General features: G+C 41.8%; 1 protein-coding gene across 1 annotated transcript in view; it reads right to left on the bottom strand.

Moving 5' to 3' along the window:
* Positions 1–3,800: 3,800 nt before the first annotated feature.
* LOC311098836 (uncharacterized protein) overlaps positions 3,801–14,823 on the bottom strand; it is a gene marked incomplete at its 3' end in the record, with an annotated part of 31,252 nt that continues 20,229 nt past the window's right edge. The window contains exon 7 of the mRNA XM_084139404.1: positions 3,801–4,016. Within this exon, the coding sequence (XP_083995530.1) occupies positions 3,801–4,016 (216 nt within the window). The remainder of the gene's footprint in view (positions 4,017–14,823) is intronic.

Raw genomic sequence — 14,823 nt, 5'->3', positions numbered from 1 at the left:
GGAGCGCGTACAACCTGGTGCGTATCCGGGAGGGAGTGGAAGACTGCATTTAGTACCACCTCGGGGCACTATGAGTACCTCGTCATGCCATACGGTTTGATGAATGCTCCTTCAGTCTTCCAATCTTTTGTTGATGAGATTTTCCGGGACCTGCATGGACAGGGTGTAGTGGTGTATATTGATGACATTCTCATACACTCCGCTACACGGGCCGAGCATGTGTCCCTGGTGTGTCAGGTGCTTGGTAGACTGTTGGAGCATGACCTGTATGTGAAGGCAGAGAAATGTATGTTCTTCCAAGAGTCCATCTCCTTCCTAGGACACCACCTGTTCGCGTCAGGTGTGGAGATGGAGATTGACCGCATTTTGGCCGTGCGTAATTGGCAGACTCCAACCACGGTGAAGGAGGTGCAGCGATTCTTGGGTTTTGCCAATTACTATCGGAGGTTTATCCGGGGCTTTGGGCAGGTAGCGGCTCCCATTACCTCCTTGCTAAAGGGAGGACCGGTGCGTCTGCAGTGGTCAGCTGAGGCGGACAGGGCTTTTAGGCATCTGAAGGACCTGTTTACTTCGGCTTCGGTGCTGGCACATCTGTTAGCTGTGGTTCAAGCTCTGAAAGTGTGGAGGCATTGGCTTGAGGGGGCTAAACACCCTTTTCTCATTTTGACTGACCATCGTAACCTGGAGTACATCCGGGCGGCGAGGAGGTTGAACCCACGTCAGGCAAGGTGGGCGATGTTCTTCACTCGTCAGGCAAGGTGGGCGATGTTCCTCCCTCTGGGCAGGTGTCTAGAAGAGATGAGTCTTCAGTAAAGACTTAAAGGTCGAGGTGAGTCTACATCTCTCACATGGCTAGGCAGACCATTCCATAAAAATGGAGCTCTATAGGAGAAAGCCTGCCTCCAGCTGTTTGCTTAGAAATTCTAGGGACAATAAGGAGGCCTACGTCTTGTGACTGTAGCGTACGTGTAGGTATGTATGGCAGGACCAAATCGGAGAGATAGGTAGGAGCTAAGTCAATGTAATACTTTGTAGGTTAGCAGTTAAACCTTGAAATCAGCCCTAGCTTTAACAGGAAGCCAGTTGCTATCACTGGAGTAATATGATCAAATTGTTTGGTTCAGTCAAGATTCTAGCAGCTGTATTTATCCCCAACTTAAGTTTATTTAGTGCTTTCTCCGGGTGGCCGGAGAGTAGAGCATTGCAGTAGTCTAATCTAGAAGTGACAAAAGCATGGATTACCTTTTCTGCATAATTTTTGGACAAAAAGTTTCTGAATTTTAAAACATTACGAAGATGGAAAAAAGCTGCCCATGAAAAATGTGTGATATGTTTGTCAAAAGAGAGATCAGGGTCCATTGTAACGCCGAGGTCCTTCACATTTTTATTTTAGACGACTGTACAACCATCAAGATTTATTGTCAGATCAAACAGCAGATCTCTTTGTTTCTTGGGACTTAGCATTTCTGTTTTGTTCGAGTTTAAAAGTAAAACATTTGCCGCCATCCACATGCTTGTTTCTGAAATTATTTCTGAATTTTGGGACTTCACCATGTTTCGGCAAAATGTACAGCTGTGTGTCGTCTGCATAGCAGTGAAAGTTGACATTGTGTTTCCGAATGACAGGTATAATATATAGTGAAAACAATGGTGGCCCTAAAACAGAACCTTGAGGAACACCGAAACGTACAATTGATTTGTCAGAGGACAAACCATCCACAGAGACTAACTGATATATTTCTGACAGATAAGATCTAAACCAGGCAAGAACTCGTCCGTGTAGACCAATTAACGTTTCCAATCTCTCCAAAAGAATGTGGTGATCGATGGTGTTAAAGGCGGCACTAAGATCTAGGAGCACGAGGACAGATGCATAGCCTTGGTCTGACGCCATTAAAAGGTCATTCACCACCTTCACGAGTGCAGTCTCAGTACTATGATGGGGTCTAAAACCAGATGGGAGCATTTCATATACAATATTCTTTCTTCAAGAAGGCAGTGAGTTGCCGTGCAACAGCTTTTTCAAAAAGAATTGAGATGAATGGGAGATTCGATATAGGCCGATTTAGTTTTTTTAATTTTCCGGGTCAAGGTTTGGTTTTTTCAGGCTTTATTACTGCCAAGTTTAGTGAGTTTGGTATACATCCGGTGGATAGGGAGCCGTTTATTATGTTCAACATTGGACCTCTGCTGGGGAAATGCACATAGGCACAGGCAACATTTTTGTTAAATATTTTCTTTAAATATATGGACTTTTAAGAAGCAAAGTGTCACTTGCCACAGAATCATGATGATGTGGCAAGCGGCACTTTTGATGCTTTCAAGACAACTGGGAACTCCAACTTTTTTGGGGGGTGAAGTGATCTTCAGGTCGGAATGCCTGATGTCCTCTGTAGCTCAATTGGTAGAACATGGCGCTTGTAACGCTAGGGTAGTGTGTTCGATCCCCGGGACCACCCATACGTAAAAATGTATGCACACATGACTGTAAGTCGCTTTGGATAAAAGCGTCTGCTAAATGGCATATTATTATTATTTAGAAAGTTTTCAGAGTTTCCGACTTGGAATTCCAAATTGGTTGACTGTTCAAAAAGTATTTTTCTCAGTTGGAGCAAATTTTTTCTCTGAGTTCCCAGTAGTTTTGAACACAGCATTTGCTTCTTGAAAAGCCTATATTTTGAAAACTTGACTGATGACATGCAAAACATTTATAGACAGTGGACTAATAAAAAATGCCAGAGACGACTATGTGAAGAATCTGTTGATGTGCCCTTGAGCAAGGCACTTAACCGTAATTGCTCATCTAAGTCACTCTGGATAAGAGCGTCTGCTAAATTACTAAAATGTAAATAATATACATTTTTTACTTTAAAATAAATATGTAAACGAATAAAAACATGAATGTACAAATTATATATGGAAACGCAATAAGCAAAATAAATTAAATGTTCCTGTCTGCAAAGAGCGTCATCGGTAAGGGGGAAACTCACCTCATCCACACATTAGCTAGCATGGTGGAGAAGTGAGTAAATGCCAATGAGGGGGGATGATTACATGGCCCAAGTTCAGACTTTAGCCAGGACACCAGGGTTAACACACCTACTCTTGCAATAAGTGCCATGGAATGTTTATTGATTGTCAGGACACCGATTTGAAATCCCATCTGAAAGACAGCGCCGTATGCCCCCTTCACTGCCTGGGATTCGATCTTCAGACCAGAGGATATGTACCCCCTACTGGCCCTCCAACATTACTTCCAGTAGCATCTGGTCTCCCATCTAGGGACCAACCAGGACCTGCTTAGCTTCAGAGACAAGCCAGCAGTGGGATGCAGGATGGGATGCTGCTGTCCTGCAGATACACTGTATATTTGTATATCCACTGCTCATTCTCTTACAACTCTATGTCCACGCTACCTATTTTGGACACATGTTAGAACCAGGTATAAACAGGGCTATTGAGAGTAAGGTGTAGATTCAATCCGGACCGCGGAAGATCAGCGTTATAGTACGATTTAAATATAAAGGTGATTTCTGATTGAGCAGACATATGTAAGGTTTACCGGGAATGCAGTCTCCGCGAACACGGGAACATTGCCTTTAAATTTAAAGAATTCAATGCGATCACACTTTGCCATCTAGGCACCATTTACAGATCATTTCCGATTGAGCTAACATACGCAGCATTTATTGTGAATGCTGTCTCAGCGAACGCGGGAACCTTTAAAAGATGCTTAGCCGACAACAGGTGATCTAATACAATTAGAATAGAATCCCGGCCTAAGATGTTAAAATTCCTGATTATTGTTTGCTAGTCTTTTTCCCCACTACAGCATATAAACTCTCAGGAATGAGGGGCATGGTGGACATGGTGGACATGGGGAGGTCAACAGGCGGAGGCTGGTGGTTCACAGGCTGGGGGTGTTGATGTCCCACCAAACTGTAGATGGTGGGTAATGCTGGGCCAGGACCAGGAGACACCTGCTCTTCACCACCTGCTTGACAGTTATCTGGAATCTGGAGAATAAAAACATAGAGTAACAACTTCACTATGAATTCATGAATGGTTACCCAGGTAAAAAACAAGGTCTTTAATGACCTCAAATCAATAAATTAAGTATTTCTCAGTGACTGTACAACAGGAATGGGCAACTTTGATGGGGGTAGAAAAGAACAAAAACGGAACTCAATTTTTTTTCAACAGTAAGTTAAGACCCCGACTGAGTTTTAAAAAATGAAAAAATAAAAAACAACATATACAGTGCATTCGGAAAGTATTCAGACTTCTCTTTTTCCACATTTTGTTACATTACAGCCTTATTCTAAAATGATTTTTAAAAAATATCCTCATCAATCTACACACAATACCACATAATGACAAAGCAAAAACAGGTTTATAGAATTTTTAGCACATTTATTAAAAATACAAAACTGAAATATCACATTTACTGTACATATATATTCAGACCCTTTACTCAGTACTTTGTTGAAGCACCTTTGGCAGTGATTACAGCCTCGAGTCTTCTTGGGTATGACGGTACAAGCTTGGCACCCCTGTATTTAGGGAGTTTCTCCCATTCTTCTCTGCAGATCCTCTCAAGCTCTGTCAGGTTGGATGGGGTGCTTCTCAAGGACATTCAGAGACATGTCCCGAAGCCACTCTTGCGTTGTCTTGGCTGTGTGCTTAGGGTCATTGTCCTGTTGGAAGGTAAACCTTCGCCCCAGTCTGAGGTCCTGAGCGCTCTGGAGCAGGTTTTCGTCAATGCTCTCTGTACTTTGCTCCGTTCATCTTTCCCTTGATCCTGACTAGTCTCCCAGTCCCTGCCGCTGAAAAACATCCCAACCGCATGATGCTGCCACCACCATGCTTCAACGTAGGGATGGTGCCAGGTTTCCTCCACACGTGACGCTTGGCATTCAGGCCAAAGAGTTCAATCTTGGTTTCATCAGACCAGAAAAATCTTGTTTCTGGGAATGCAGTCTTTGCAAACCGCGGGAAAATTGCCTTTCAATTTTAAGAATTCAATGTGATCATACTTTGTCATCTAGGCACCATTTACAGATAATTTCCAATTGAGCTAACATACGCAGCATTTATCGTGAATGCTGTCTCAGCCAATGTGGTAACCTTTAAAAGATGCTTAGCTGACAAAGGGTTATCTAATCAAATTGAATAGAATTCCGGCCTAAGATTTTAAAATTCCTGATTATTGTTTGCTAGGCTTTTCCCCCACCACAGCATATAAACTCTCAGGCATGGGGGGCATGGGGCTCATGGGGAGGTCCACAGTTGGAGGCTGGTCTCGCACCATGGTGGGATGGTTCAAAGGCTGGGGGTTGGAATGTCCCACCATACTGTAGATGGAGGGTGATGCTGGACCAGGACCTGGAGACACCTGCTCTTCACCACCTGCTCTTCACCACCTGCTCTTCACCACCTGCTCTTCACCACCTGCTCTTCACCACCTGCTCTTCACCACCTGCTTGACTGTTATCTGGAGTCTGGAGAATAAAAACATACAGCAACAACTTCACTATACATTTATGAATGGTGACCCAGGTATAAAACAAGGCCTTTAATGACCTCAAATCAATACATTTAATATTTCTCAGTGGCTGTTCAATGCTCTACAAAAGGGATGGGCAACTTTGATGGGGTAAAAAAAATTAAATAAACGGAACTCTGAAAACAAGTAGATAAACAGACAAATAGACATGGTTAGGAAAACACACACAAATGCACACGCACGCCTACGCATTTACACAGACACACACACACACACACACAAAATGGCTGATAATTATTCTAGTCACCATTTACTGTGGTTGACATTTTCTGTACCTTAAGAGTACATTTAACCTGAGATAGAATACACATTTCACTATTGATTGCTACAGCTCTGTAACCATAGTGATACAAAAAAAGAGCGGGAGGGAAGGAAGGAGGAAAACCTACCATGGTACTTGGCAACATCTTTGTTTTCTTCACCACTCACTACTGCATGGTAAAGTCCACTGTCTCCTTCCTGTAGGTTCTTCAGTAGTACAGAGAATTTTCCCTCACTAAACTCAACCCTGCCTTGGTATTTAGGAAATGCTTTCAGTTTTGATGATTCATTGAAGTATTTTACTAAATTGTGAGATTTGTTAAACGTCCACTTTAAATCATCAATATCTTTTAGTTTAGCATATCCCTGGACATCCAGACGAACATTTTGTCCCTTCAGCACAAACAGTTTTAGAGTCTCAGTGCTGGACTCTGTGAAATAAACAGACAGAAAACGTCATGTAAAAATGAAACAGTCTATCAAGAACACTGTAAAAAATTAATAGATGTTGATTCAATGTACAATTGTAAGGCCACCAGCTGCAATAGGATTGTGCGTTTGCTCAACATTTGGGCATATACGGTGCCTTCAGAAAGTATTCATACCCCTTGACTTTTTGAACATTTTGTTACGTTACAGTCTTAATTTAAAATGGAGTGAATTCAGATTGTTTTGTCACTGGCCTACACACAATACCCCATAATGTCAAAGTGGAATTATGTTTTTCAATTTTTTTGCTAAGTAATTAAAAAGGAAAAGCTGAAATGTCTTGAGTCAGTAAGTATTCAACCCCCTTTGTCATGGCAAGCCTAATAAGTTCAGTAGTAAAAATTTGCATAACAAGTCACATAATGAGTTGCATGGACTCACTCTGTGTGCAATAGTGTTTAGAAGACAATGAATGTTCTTGAGTGGCCGAGTTACAGTTTTGACTTAAATTTACTTGAAAATATATGGCAAGACCTGAAAATCGTTGTCTTGCAATGATCAGCAACCAATTTGACAGAGCTTTAAGAATTTTGAAATAATAATGGGCCAATGTTGCCTAATCCAGTTGTGGAAAACTTTTAGAGACTTGCCCAGAAAGACTCACAACTGTAATCGCTGCCAAAGGTTATTCTACAAAGTATGGACTCGGTGGTATGAATACTTATGTAAATGAGATATTTCAGTATTCCATTTTCAAAACATTTCAAAATATTTCTAAAAACATGTGTTCACTTTGTCATTATAGGGTATTGTGTGTAGATGGGTGTACAAACAATTATGTTTAATGCATTTTGAATTCAGGCTGTAACACAACAAAATATGGAATACGTCAAGGGGTATGAATACTTTCTGAAGGCGCTGTAGCTGAACCAACATACTGTACATTCTCAAGTTGAATTGTATGTTCATTCAACTTAGAATTTTAGAGGGAGGGTTCTAAGCTGACATATGGAATTGTTTTAAGATGGATCATTTAGCTATTTGATTTAGAATTGTAGGACCCTTTAGGTCTAAAAATATATATATAAAACAATTATTTGATAAAATATAGAATTTGGCCTTTAGTACTATAGCCCATAGAAACACATTGAATAACACATTTATAAAGGCAAAAAAGACAGTCAAAAAATAAATCAAAGGAATGCGGTTTTGAAGTGTTTGTCCTATATCTAGTAGATACAAGAAAGATCAGGATATATATATATATATATTTTTTTTTACACATATTGAACCTCTTTTTCTGGGTAGGTAAAAAACTGCATCCATACTTCCATAAATGTTTTACGGAGATCGACGGTGACCACCTTCGTGTTCGTGAGAGTCTCATCTTTCCATAGAGTGGTCACATTATTAAACTGTTCGGACACTACAGACGTTTTTGTGAGCAGACAGATTTTCAGGATGTCTCATGGTCTGAAACACCGCTGTAGCTCGGCCACCTTCCATCGCATATGTGGAAAGCCGCCATAGGTGGATGTTGTGGATTGAGACGCAGCCCATACTGTACAAAAACACATATCTCTAGTTTAAACGGACAGATTTTGTTTAGATTGACACCGGTGAGTCAATGGACTCTAGGGGTTAAGTAAACAAACTGTAACACATTAGCTCAAATTCTTGTCCTTTTGAAGTCCACTCAACTCGCAGAGTAATGCTCATTAAGAAATTGCTTAATTTGTCTTTTTTTGCTACTTCGTTTGCTGCTTGTAATACAGAACAGTGCAACAGTATATTTATGGTAACTATAGTTGAATTAGCATGAATCAAAAAACACTTTGTCTCTTTGCTATGCATTGTACTAAACCCACCTTAATTCATAGACCTGTTATAAGATACAGTATGTTGGGTGTGTTTCTGTTCATTGTAGAGTTTGTGATCTAAAATATATATCCATCATGAAACCAGTTGGCTTATAAATGGCTGTCAACGTTCTGTCAATGTATCACCCCCACCCTCGCTGCTGAAGCTGTGGCTTTCCACATCCTGTGGCTCAACGTGTTTCTCACGCTTTTATACTAACCCTAAAACACTATGCATTCGCTACTTGTAATACAGAACAGTATGCTTCAATTTGAAATATTATAATATATATTTAAAATATCGGAATTCTATTCCATTTAAAATATGATAATATCTATTTAAAATATCAGAATTCTATTCCATTTCAAATATTATAATATCTATTTAAAATATCAGAATTCTATTTCCATCAAATATCAGAATTATACTCCAAAAGTAATATTGTCAGTGGAACGGAACATTCAACAGCTGTACAATAGACAATACCAGAGAGATATCATAAGTTTTAGTTATCCATGTAGTCTACCCCAGTGTTCTTACCCCCTGATAGAAAACCTATCCCCATACAGAGAAAACCTCTGGGATACGGTTATTTGAGATCTGACATCAAGACACGTGGTAAAGTATAGTAGGAGTGTCAGGATGACGTGTATGTGGGAAACGATGTCAAGAGCTGGACACCGAACTACTGGCAGAACGTACTTTACTCAACACAGTAAAGAAAGTACAAAACAAAAACTCCAACCAGGGAGGAACAATAATCGCATACAACCAGCACTGCCGACCTAACGGAAAACAATCACACACAACAAACAAATGAGAGACAGGGGGTTTTAAAGGGATAACAATTCAACACTAATGGGACACAGGTGTAAACAATACAGACCAATCTAGACAAACACCGAAACATAGATCGGTAGCAGCTAGTACTCCGGGGATGACGAATGCCGAAGCCTGCCCGAGCAAGGAGGAGGAGCAGCCTCGGCTGAATCCGTGACAAGGAGGGATGACATATCAGGTATATGACAGGATATCCTGTATATTTCAGTTGTTATGTTTTTGTTGGTTTTACAGCATAGAGACAGTTATCTGAAGAACAGTGACTCATGGATCCCCCCTCGGGCTTGTTAATCCCTTCCCAGGCCTGACTCCTGCCAGGACACACAGGAAGCCTGGCGTGTTTAGACAGGGCTCGCTGGGTGTCTTGTGTGTCCTGGTAGGACCCAGGCTACCCTGTCTTGCCTTTCCTCTTGTTGTTTGTTTATCATGTTTGAATGTTTGTTGTCACTGTGCTGTCGTTGTCGTTGTCTTTGATTTAAAAATAAATAAATAGCAAAAAATGACTAACGAACATGTGAGTAGCCCATCCCTAAGAAAATAGCGTTAAGGAATATTTACTAACACAAGTAACACAATAAAATAACAATAACGGGGCTATATACAGGGGATACAGCTACCGAGTCAATGTGCGGGGGTACAGGTTAGTCGAGGTATTTTGTTTATGTTGGTAGGGGTAAAGTGACTATGCATAGATAATAAACAGCGAGTAGCAGCAGTGTAAAAAAAAAGGGGGTCAATGCAAATAGTCTGGTGGCCATTTGATTAATTGTTCAGCAGTCTTATGGCTGTTAAGGAGCCTTTTGGACCTAGACTTGCCGCTCTGGTACCGCTTTCCATGTGATAGCAGAGAGAACAGTCTATGACTTGGGTAACTGAAGTCGTTGACAATTTTTTGGGCCTTCCTGGATGGCAGGAAGCTTGGCCCCAGTGATGTACTGGGCTGTACGCACTACCCTCTGTAGCGCCTTATGGTCGGATGCCGAGAAGTTGCCATACCAGGCGGTGATGCAAGTGGTCAGGATGCTCTCGATGGTGCAGCTGTAGAACATTTTGAGGATCTGGGTACTCATGCCAAGTCTTTTCAGTCTCCTGAGGCGGAAAAGGCGTTGTCGTGCCCTCTTCACAACTTTCTTGTGAATGACTTCTTAGTAAACTGAAATTGAGAAACTATTTATGTCCAAAGTTTTTGTAGATTAAAATCACTCACTGCATTGACTGGCTTTTGGATTAAAACGCCATTGTAAAGAGTCAACATCGTAATGAATTTTCTAATTATAACAAGTATTTTTACTTATGTTAAAAAAGAAGTTCCGAAAACATCCGAAACCCTACCTCTTCAAATAGAATCTTAAATAACACGTCAGTAAGTCTTATCCCCCCCCCTCCAAAAAAACGTGCACCTGTTTTTTACTAATAGCACTGATTTTGCTGTTAACTTTATTGTTGAGAAAAAATATACTTGCTACGACTGTGATATGTGGTTGTCTCACCTAGCTATCTTAAGATGAATGCACTAACTGTAAGTTGCTCTTAATAAGAGCGTCTGCTAAATGACAAAAATGTAAAGGTAAATGCAATGTTGTAAGTATTATTTTTAATTTCAAATAAACTTTTATAACCAAAACAGATATAACCCCAGCAGGCAAAATGTGGCACATGACGTCTTAAAGGGATACTTCATGATTTTGGCAAGGCCTTTATTTACTTAACATTTTTATGTCTCTGTGTCCAGTATGAAGAAAGTTAGAGGTGGTTTCGCAAGCCACTGGAATTCTATCAAAATAAAAAAATCATTAAACATACAAATACAAAAATCCTTCAAAATTAGTGAACTAGGCCTTTACTACTCCTGTATTAGCAGATAAAACCAGATAGAAAGCCTGCAGAAAAGATTTTGAACTATATATATATATATATATGTTTTAATAATACTATCTTTGAGAACTAACAGTCAAATCAACGCTAGACAGTCAGGGAGAATCAAACATTTCTAAATCCGGGCACTCAGGGCACATGCCCATTGATTTTGTTATAATGTTTGAACGGAGTAACACAGTATTAGCCATGGCAAAATGCACAGAATTGCATGAAAGTATCTTTAAAACTGCTAAATTATCTCTCAGCTCCATGCCAAACTGTGGAGAATTACTGAAAATGTGCTTCAACACAGCAAAATGTTCTCTCAGATCAATGGAAAAATGTGTAGAATTACAGAATTGCTTTACAACAGCAAAGTTCTCTCTACACCGCCAAGATACCTTTCTAGCTAATAGACTATGTTAAAATGTACACTTCCTCTTGTACTGTGAGGAGGTCAAAGTAATTAAACTATCTATCTGTGGTCCTGTGGTCCTCTGTAGCTCAGCTGGTAGAGCACGGCGCTTGTAACGCCAAGGTAGTGGGTTCGATTCCCGGGACCACCCATACACAAAAAATGTATGCACGCATGACTGTAAGTCGCTTTGGATAAAAGCGTCTGCTAAATGGCATATTATTATCTATCAAATCTATTCATTAAATTGTTTTATTACTTTTCCTTGCCATTATCGTTCAATTGATGATAAGACAAGATGTGACTTTCTTTTTGTTGCAAACATATGATGGGGTCCCTGGGTCGCCGGTTTGCCTGGGCGGGGGTCCCTCGGCAAGAACAGTTTGAAAACCCCTGTTCTACAGTACTTTTGGCATGTACCAATAAGAAAAGAATCATGAAATCTATTGTTATATATTTGTACAGAGTATGAATGGACGACTGTGAAGCTGCTTCAGTACAAACACTAATGTCTGTCTCAAATCATTTTACAGACGCTCTTATCCAGAGTGATTTACAGGAGCAATTAGGGTTAAGTGCCTTGCTTAAGGGCACATTGACAGATGTTTCACCTAGTCGGCTCTGGGATTAGAACCAGCGACCTTTCGGTTACTGGCACAACACTCTTAACCACTAAGCTACCTGCCGCCCACTCAAATGGCACCCTATTTCCTGTATAGTGCACTACTTTTGACCAGGGACCATGAAGCTCTATAAAGGGAATAGGGTGCCATTTGGGATACATTCTAAGCATTCAGGGCCTTTCAATGGCCTCCCCCGTCCCCAACCAAAACACAATGTAACAGACCCTGCTTAGAATCCATTGTATTCAAGACCTGGGTTCAAATACTATTTAAAATCGTTCAAATACTTTTGAGCGTTTGCTTTAGTCTGCCTGAAGTGCGAAATGGATGGCGTTTACCATATCAGGACTATTCTTTTGGTTCCCTTAAACCAGGCAAGCTCAATCAAGCACATATCAGATGATTTCAAATTGTATTTGAACCCAGGTCTACTGTTTGTGTCTCTGACTCTCTTCTCTCCCTGTAACTCTGCTCCAATCGGATCTATATTTTTTGTAGCTGTCTATTTAACACCACAAACCGATGCTGGAACTAAGACCACAATGAGCTGTATGAGGCCATAAGCAAACAGGAAAATGCTCATCCAGAGGCGGCGCTCCTAGTCGCCTGGGACTTTAACGCAGGGAAACTTAATTCAGTTTTACCTAATTTCTACCAGCACGTTAAATGTGCAAACAGAAGAAAAAAAACTGTAGACCACCTTTACTCCACACACAGAGACGCGTACAAAGCTCTCCCTCGTTTTGCTAGCACATACTGGAATATGTTCCAGGATTCTTCCGATGGCATTGAGGAGTACACCACATCAGTCACTGGCTTTATCAATAAGTGCATCGATGACGTTGTCCCCACAGTGACCGTACATACCCCAACCAGAAGCCAAAGATTACAGGCAACATCCACACTGAGCTAAACGGTAGATCTGCCGCTTTCATGGAGCGGGACTCTAACCCGGACGCTTATTCGAAATCCCGCTATGCCCTCCAACTAACCATCAAACAGGCAAAGTGTCAATACAGGACTAAGACTGAATCATACTACACCAGCTCCGATGCTCGTCAGATGTGGCAGGGCTTGCAAACTAATACAGACTACAAAGGGAAGCACAGCCGCGAGCTGCTCAGTGACACGAGCCTACCAGACGAGCTAAATTACTTCTATGCTCGCTTCGAGGCAAGCAACACTGAAGCATGCATGAGAGCATCAGCTGTTCCGGACGACTGTGTGATCAAGCTCTCCGTAACTGATGTGAGTAAGACCTATAAACAGGTCAACATTCACCAGGCCGCATGGGCCAAATGGATTACCAGGACGTGTACTCCGAGCATGCGCTGACCAACTGGCAAGTGTCTTCACTGACATTTTCAACATATCCCTGACTGAGTCTGTAATACCAACATGTTTCAAGCAGTCCACCACAGTCCCTGTGCCCAAGGACGCTAAGGTAACCTGCCTAAATGACTACAGACCCGTAGCATGCACATCTGTAACCATGAAGTGCTCTGAAAGGCTGGTCATGGCTCACATCAACACCATTATCCCAGAAACCCTAGACCCACTCCAATTTGCATACCGCCCCAAACAGATCCACAGATTATGCAATCTCTATTGCACTCCACACTGCCCTTTCCCACCTAGACAAAAGGAACACCTACACTACCGATCAAAAGTTTTAGAACACCTACTCATTCCAGGGTTTTTCTTTATTTTTTACTATGTTCTACATTGTATAATAATAGTGAAGACATCAAAACTATGAAATAACACATATGGAAGCCAAGATAGTGCAACGCTGTCATCAAGGCAAAGTGTGGCTATTTGAAGAATCTCAAATATAAAATATGTTTTGATTTGTTTAACACTTCTTTGGTTACTGCATGATTCCATTTGTGCTATCTCATAGTTTTGATGTCTTCACTATTATTCTACAATATAGAACATAGTAAAAATAAAGAAAAACCCTTGAATGAGTAGGTGTTCTAAAACATTTGAACGGTAGTGTACGTGAGAATGTTATTCATTGACTACAGCTCAGAGTTCAACACCATAGTGCCCTCAAAGCTCATCACTAAGCTAAGGACCCTGGGACTAAACACCTCCCTCTGCAACTGGATCCTGGACTTCCTGACGTGCTGCCCCAGGTGGTAAGGGTAGGTAACAACACATCTGCCACGCTGATCCTCAACACGGGGGCCCCTCAGGGGTGCGTGCTCAATCCCCTCCTGTACTCCCTGTTCATCCTTGACTGCATGGCCAGGCACGACTCCAGCACCATCATTAAGTTTGCCGATGACACAACCGTGGTAGGCCTGATCAACGACAACGATGAGACAGCCTATAGGGAGGAGGTCAGACACCTGGCCATGTGGTGCCAGGATAACTGCTTCTCCCTCAACGTGATGAAGACAAAGGAGGATTGTGGACTACAGGGAAAGGAGGACCGAGCATGCCCGCCTTCTCATCGACGGGGCTGTATTGGAGCATGTTGAGAGCTTCAAGTTCCATGGTGTCGACATCAACAACAAACTATCATGGTCCAAACACACCAAGACAGTCGTGAAGAGGGCACGACAAAGCCTATTCCCCCTCAGCAGACTGAAAATATTTGGCATGGGTCCTCAGATCCTCAAAAGGTTCTACAGCTGCACCATCGAAAGCATCCTGACTGGTTGCATCACTGCCTGGTATGGCAACTGCACGGCCTTCGACCGCAAGGCACTACAGAGGGTAGTGCGTACGGCCCAGTACATCACTGGGGCCAAGCTTCCTGCCGTCCAGGACATCTATACCAGGCGGTGTCAGAGTAAGGCCCTAAAAATTGTCAAAGATTCCAGTCACCCTAGTCATAGACTGTTCTCTCTGCTACCGCACGGCAAGCGGTACCGGAGCGCCACGTCTATGTCCAAAAGGCTTCTTAACAGCTTCTACCCCAAGCCGTAAGACTCCTGAACAGCTAATCAAATGGCTACCCG

Source organism: Coregonus lavaretus, assembly GCF_964263955.1.
Source record: "Coregonus lavaretus genome assembly, chromosome: 23".
Lineage (NCBI taxonomy): Eukaryota > Metazoa > Chordata > Actinopteri > Salmoniformes > Salmonidae > Coregonus > Coregonus lavaretus.
This window is presented reverse-complemented; position numbering and strand designations above follow the sequence as displayed.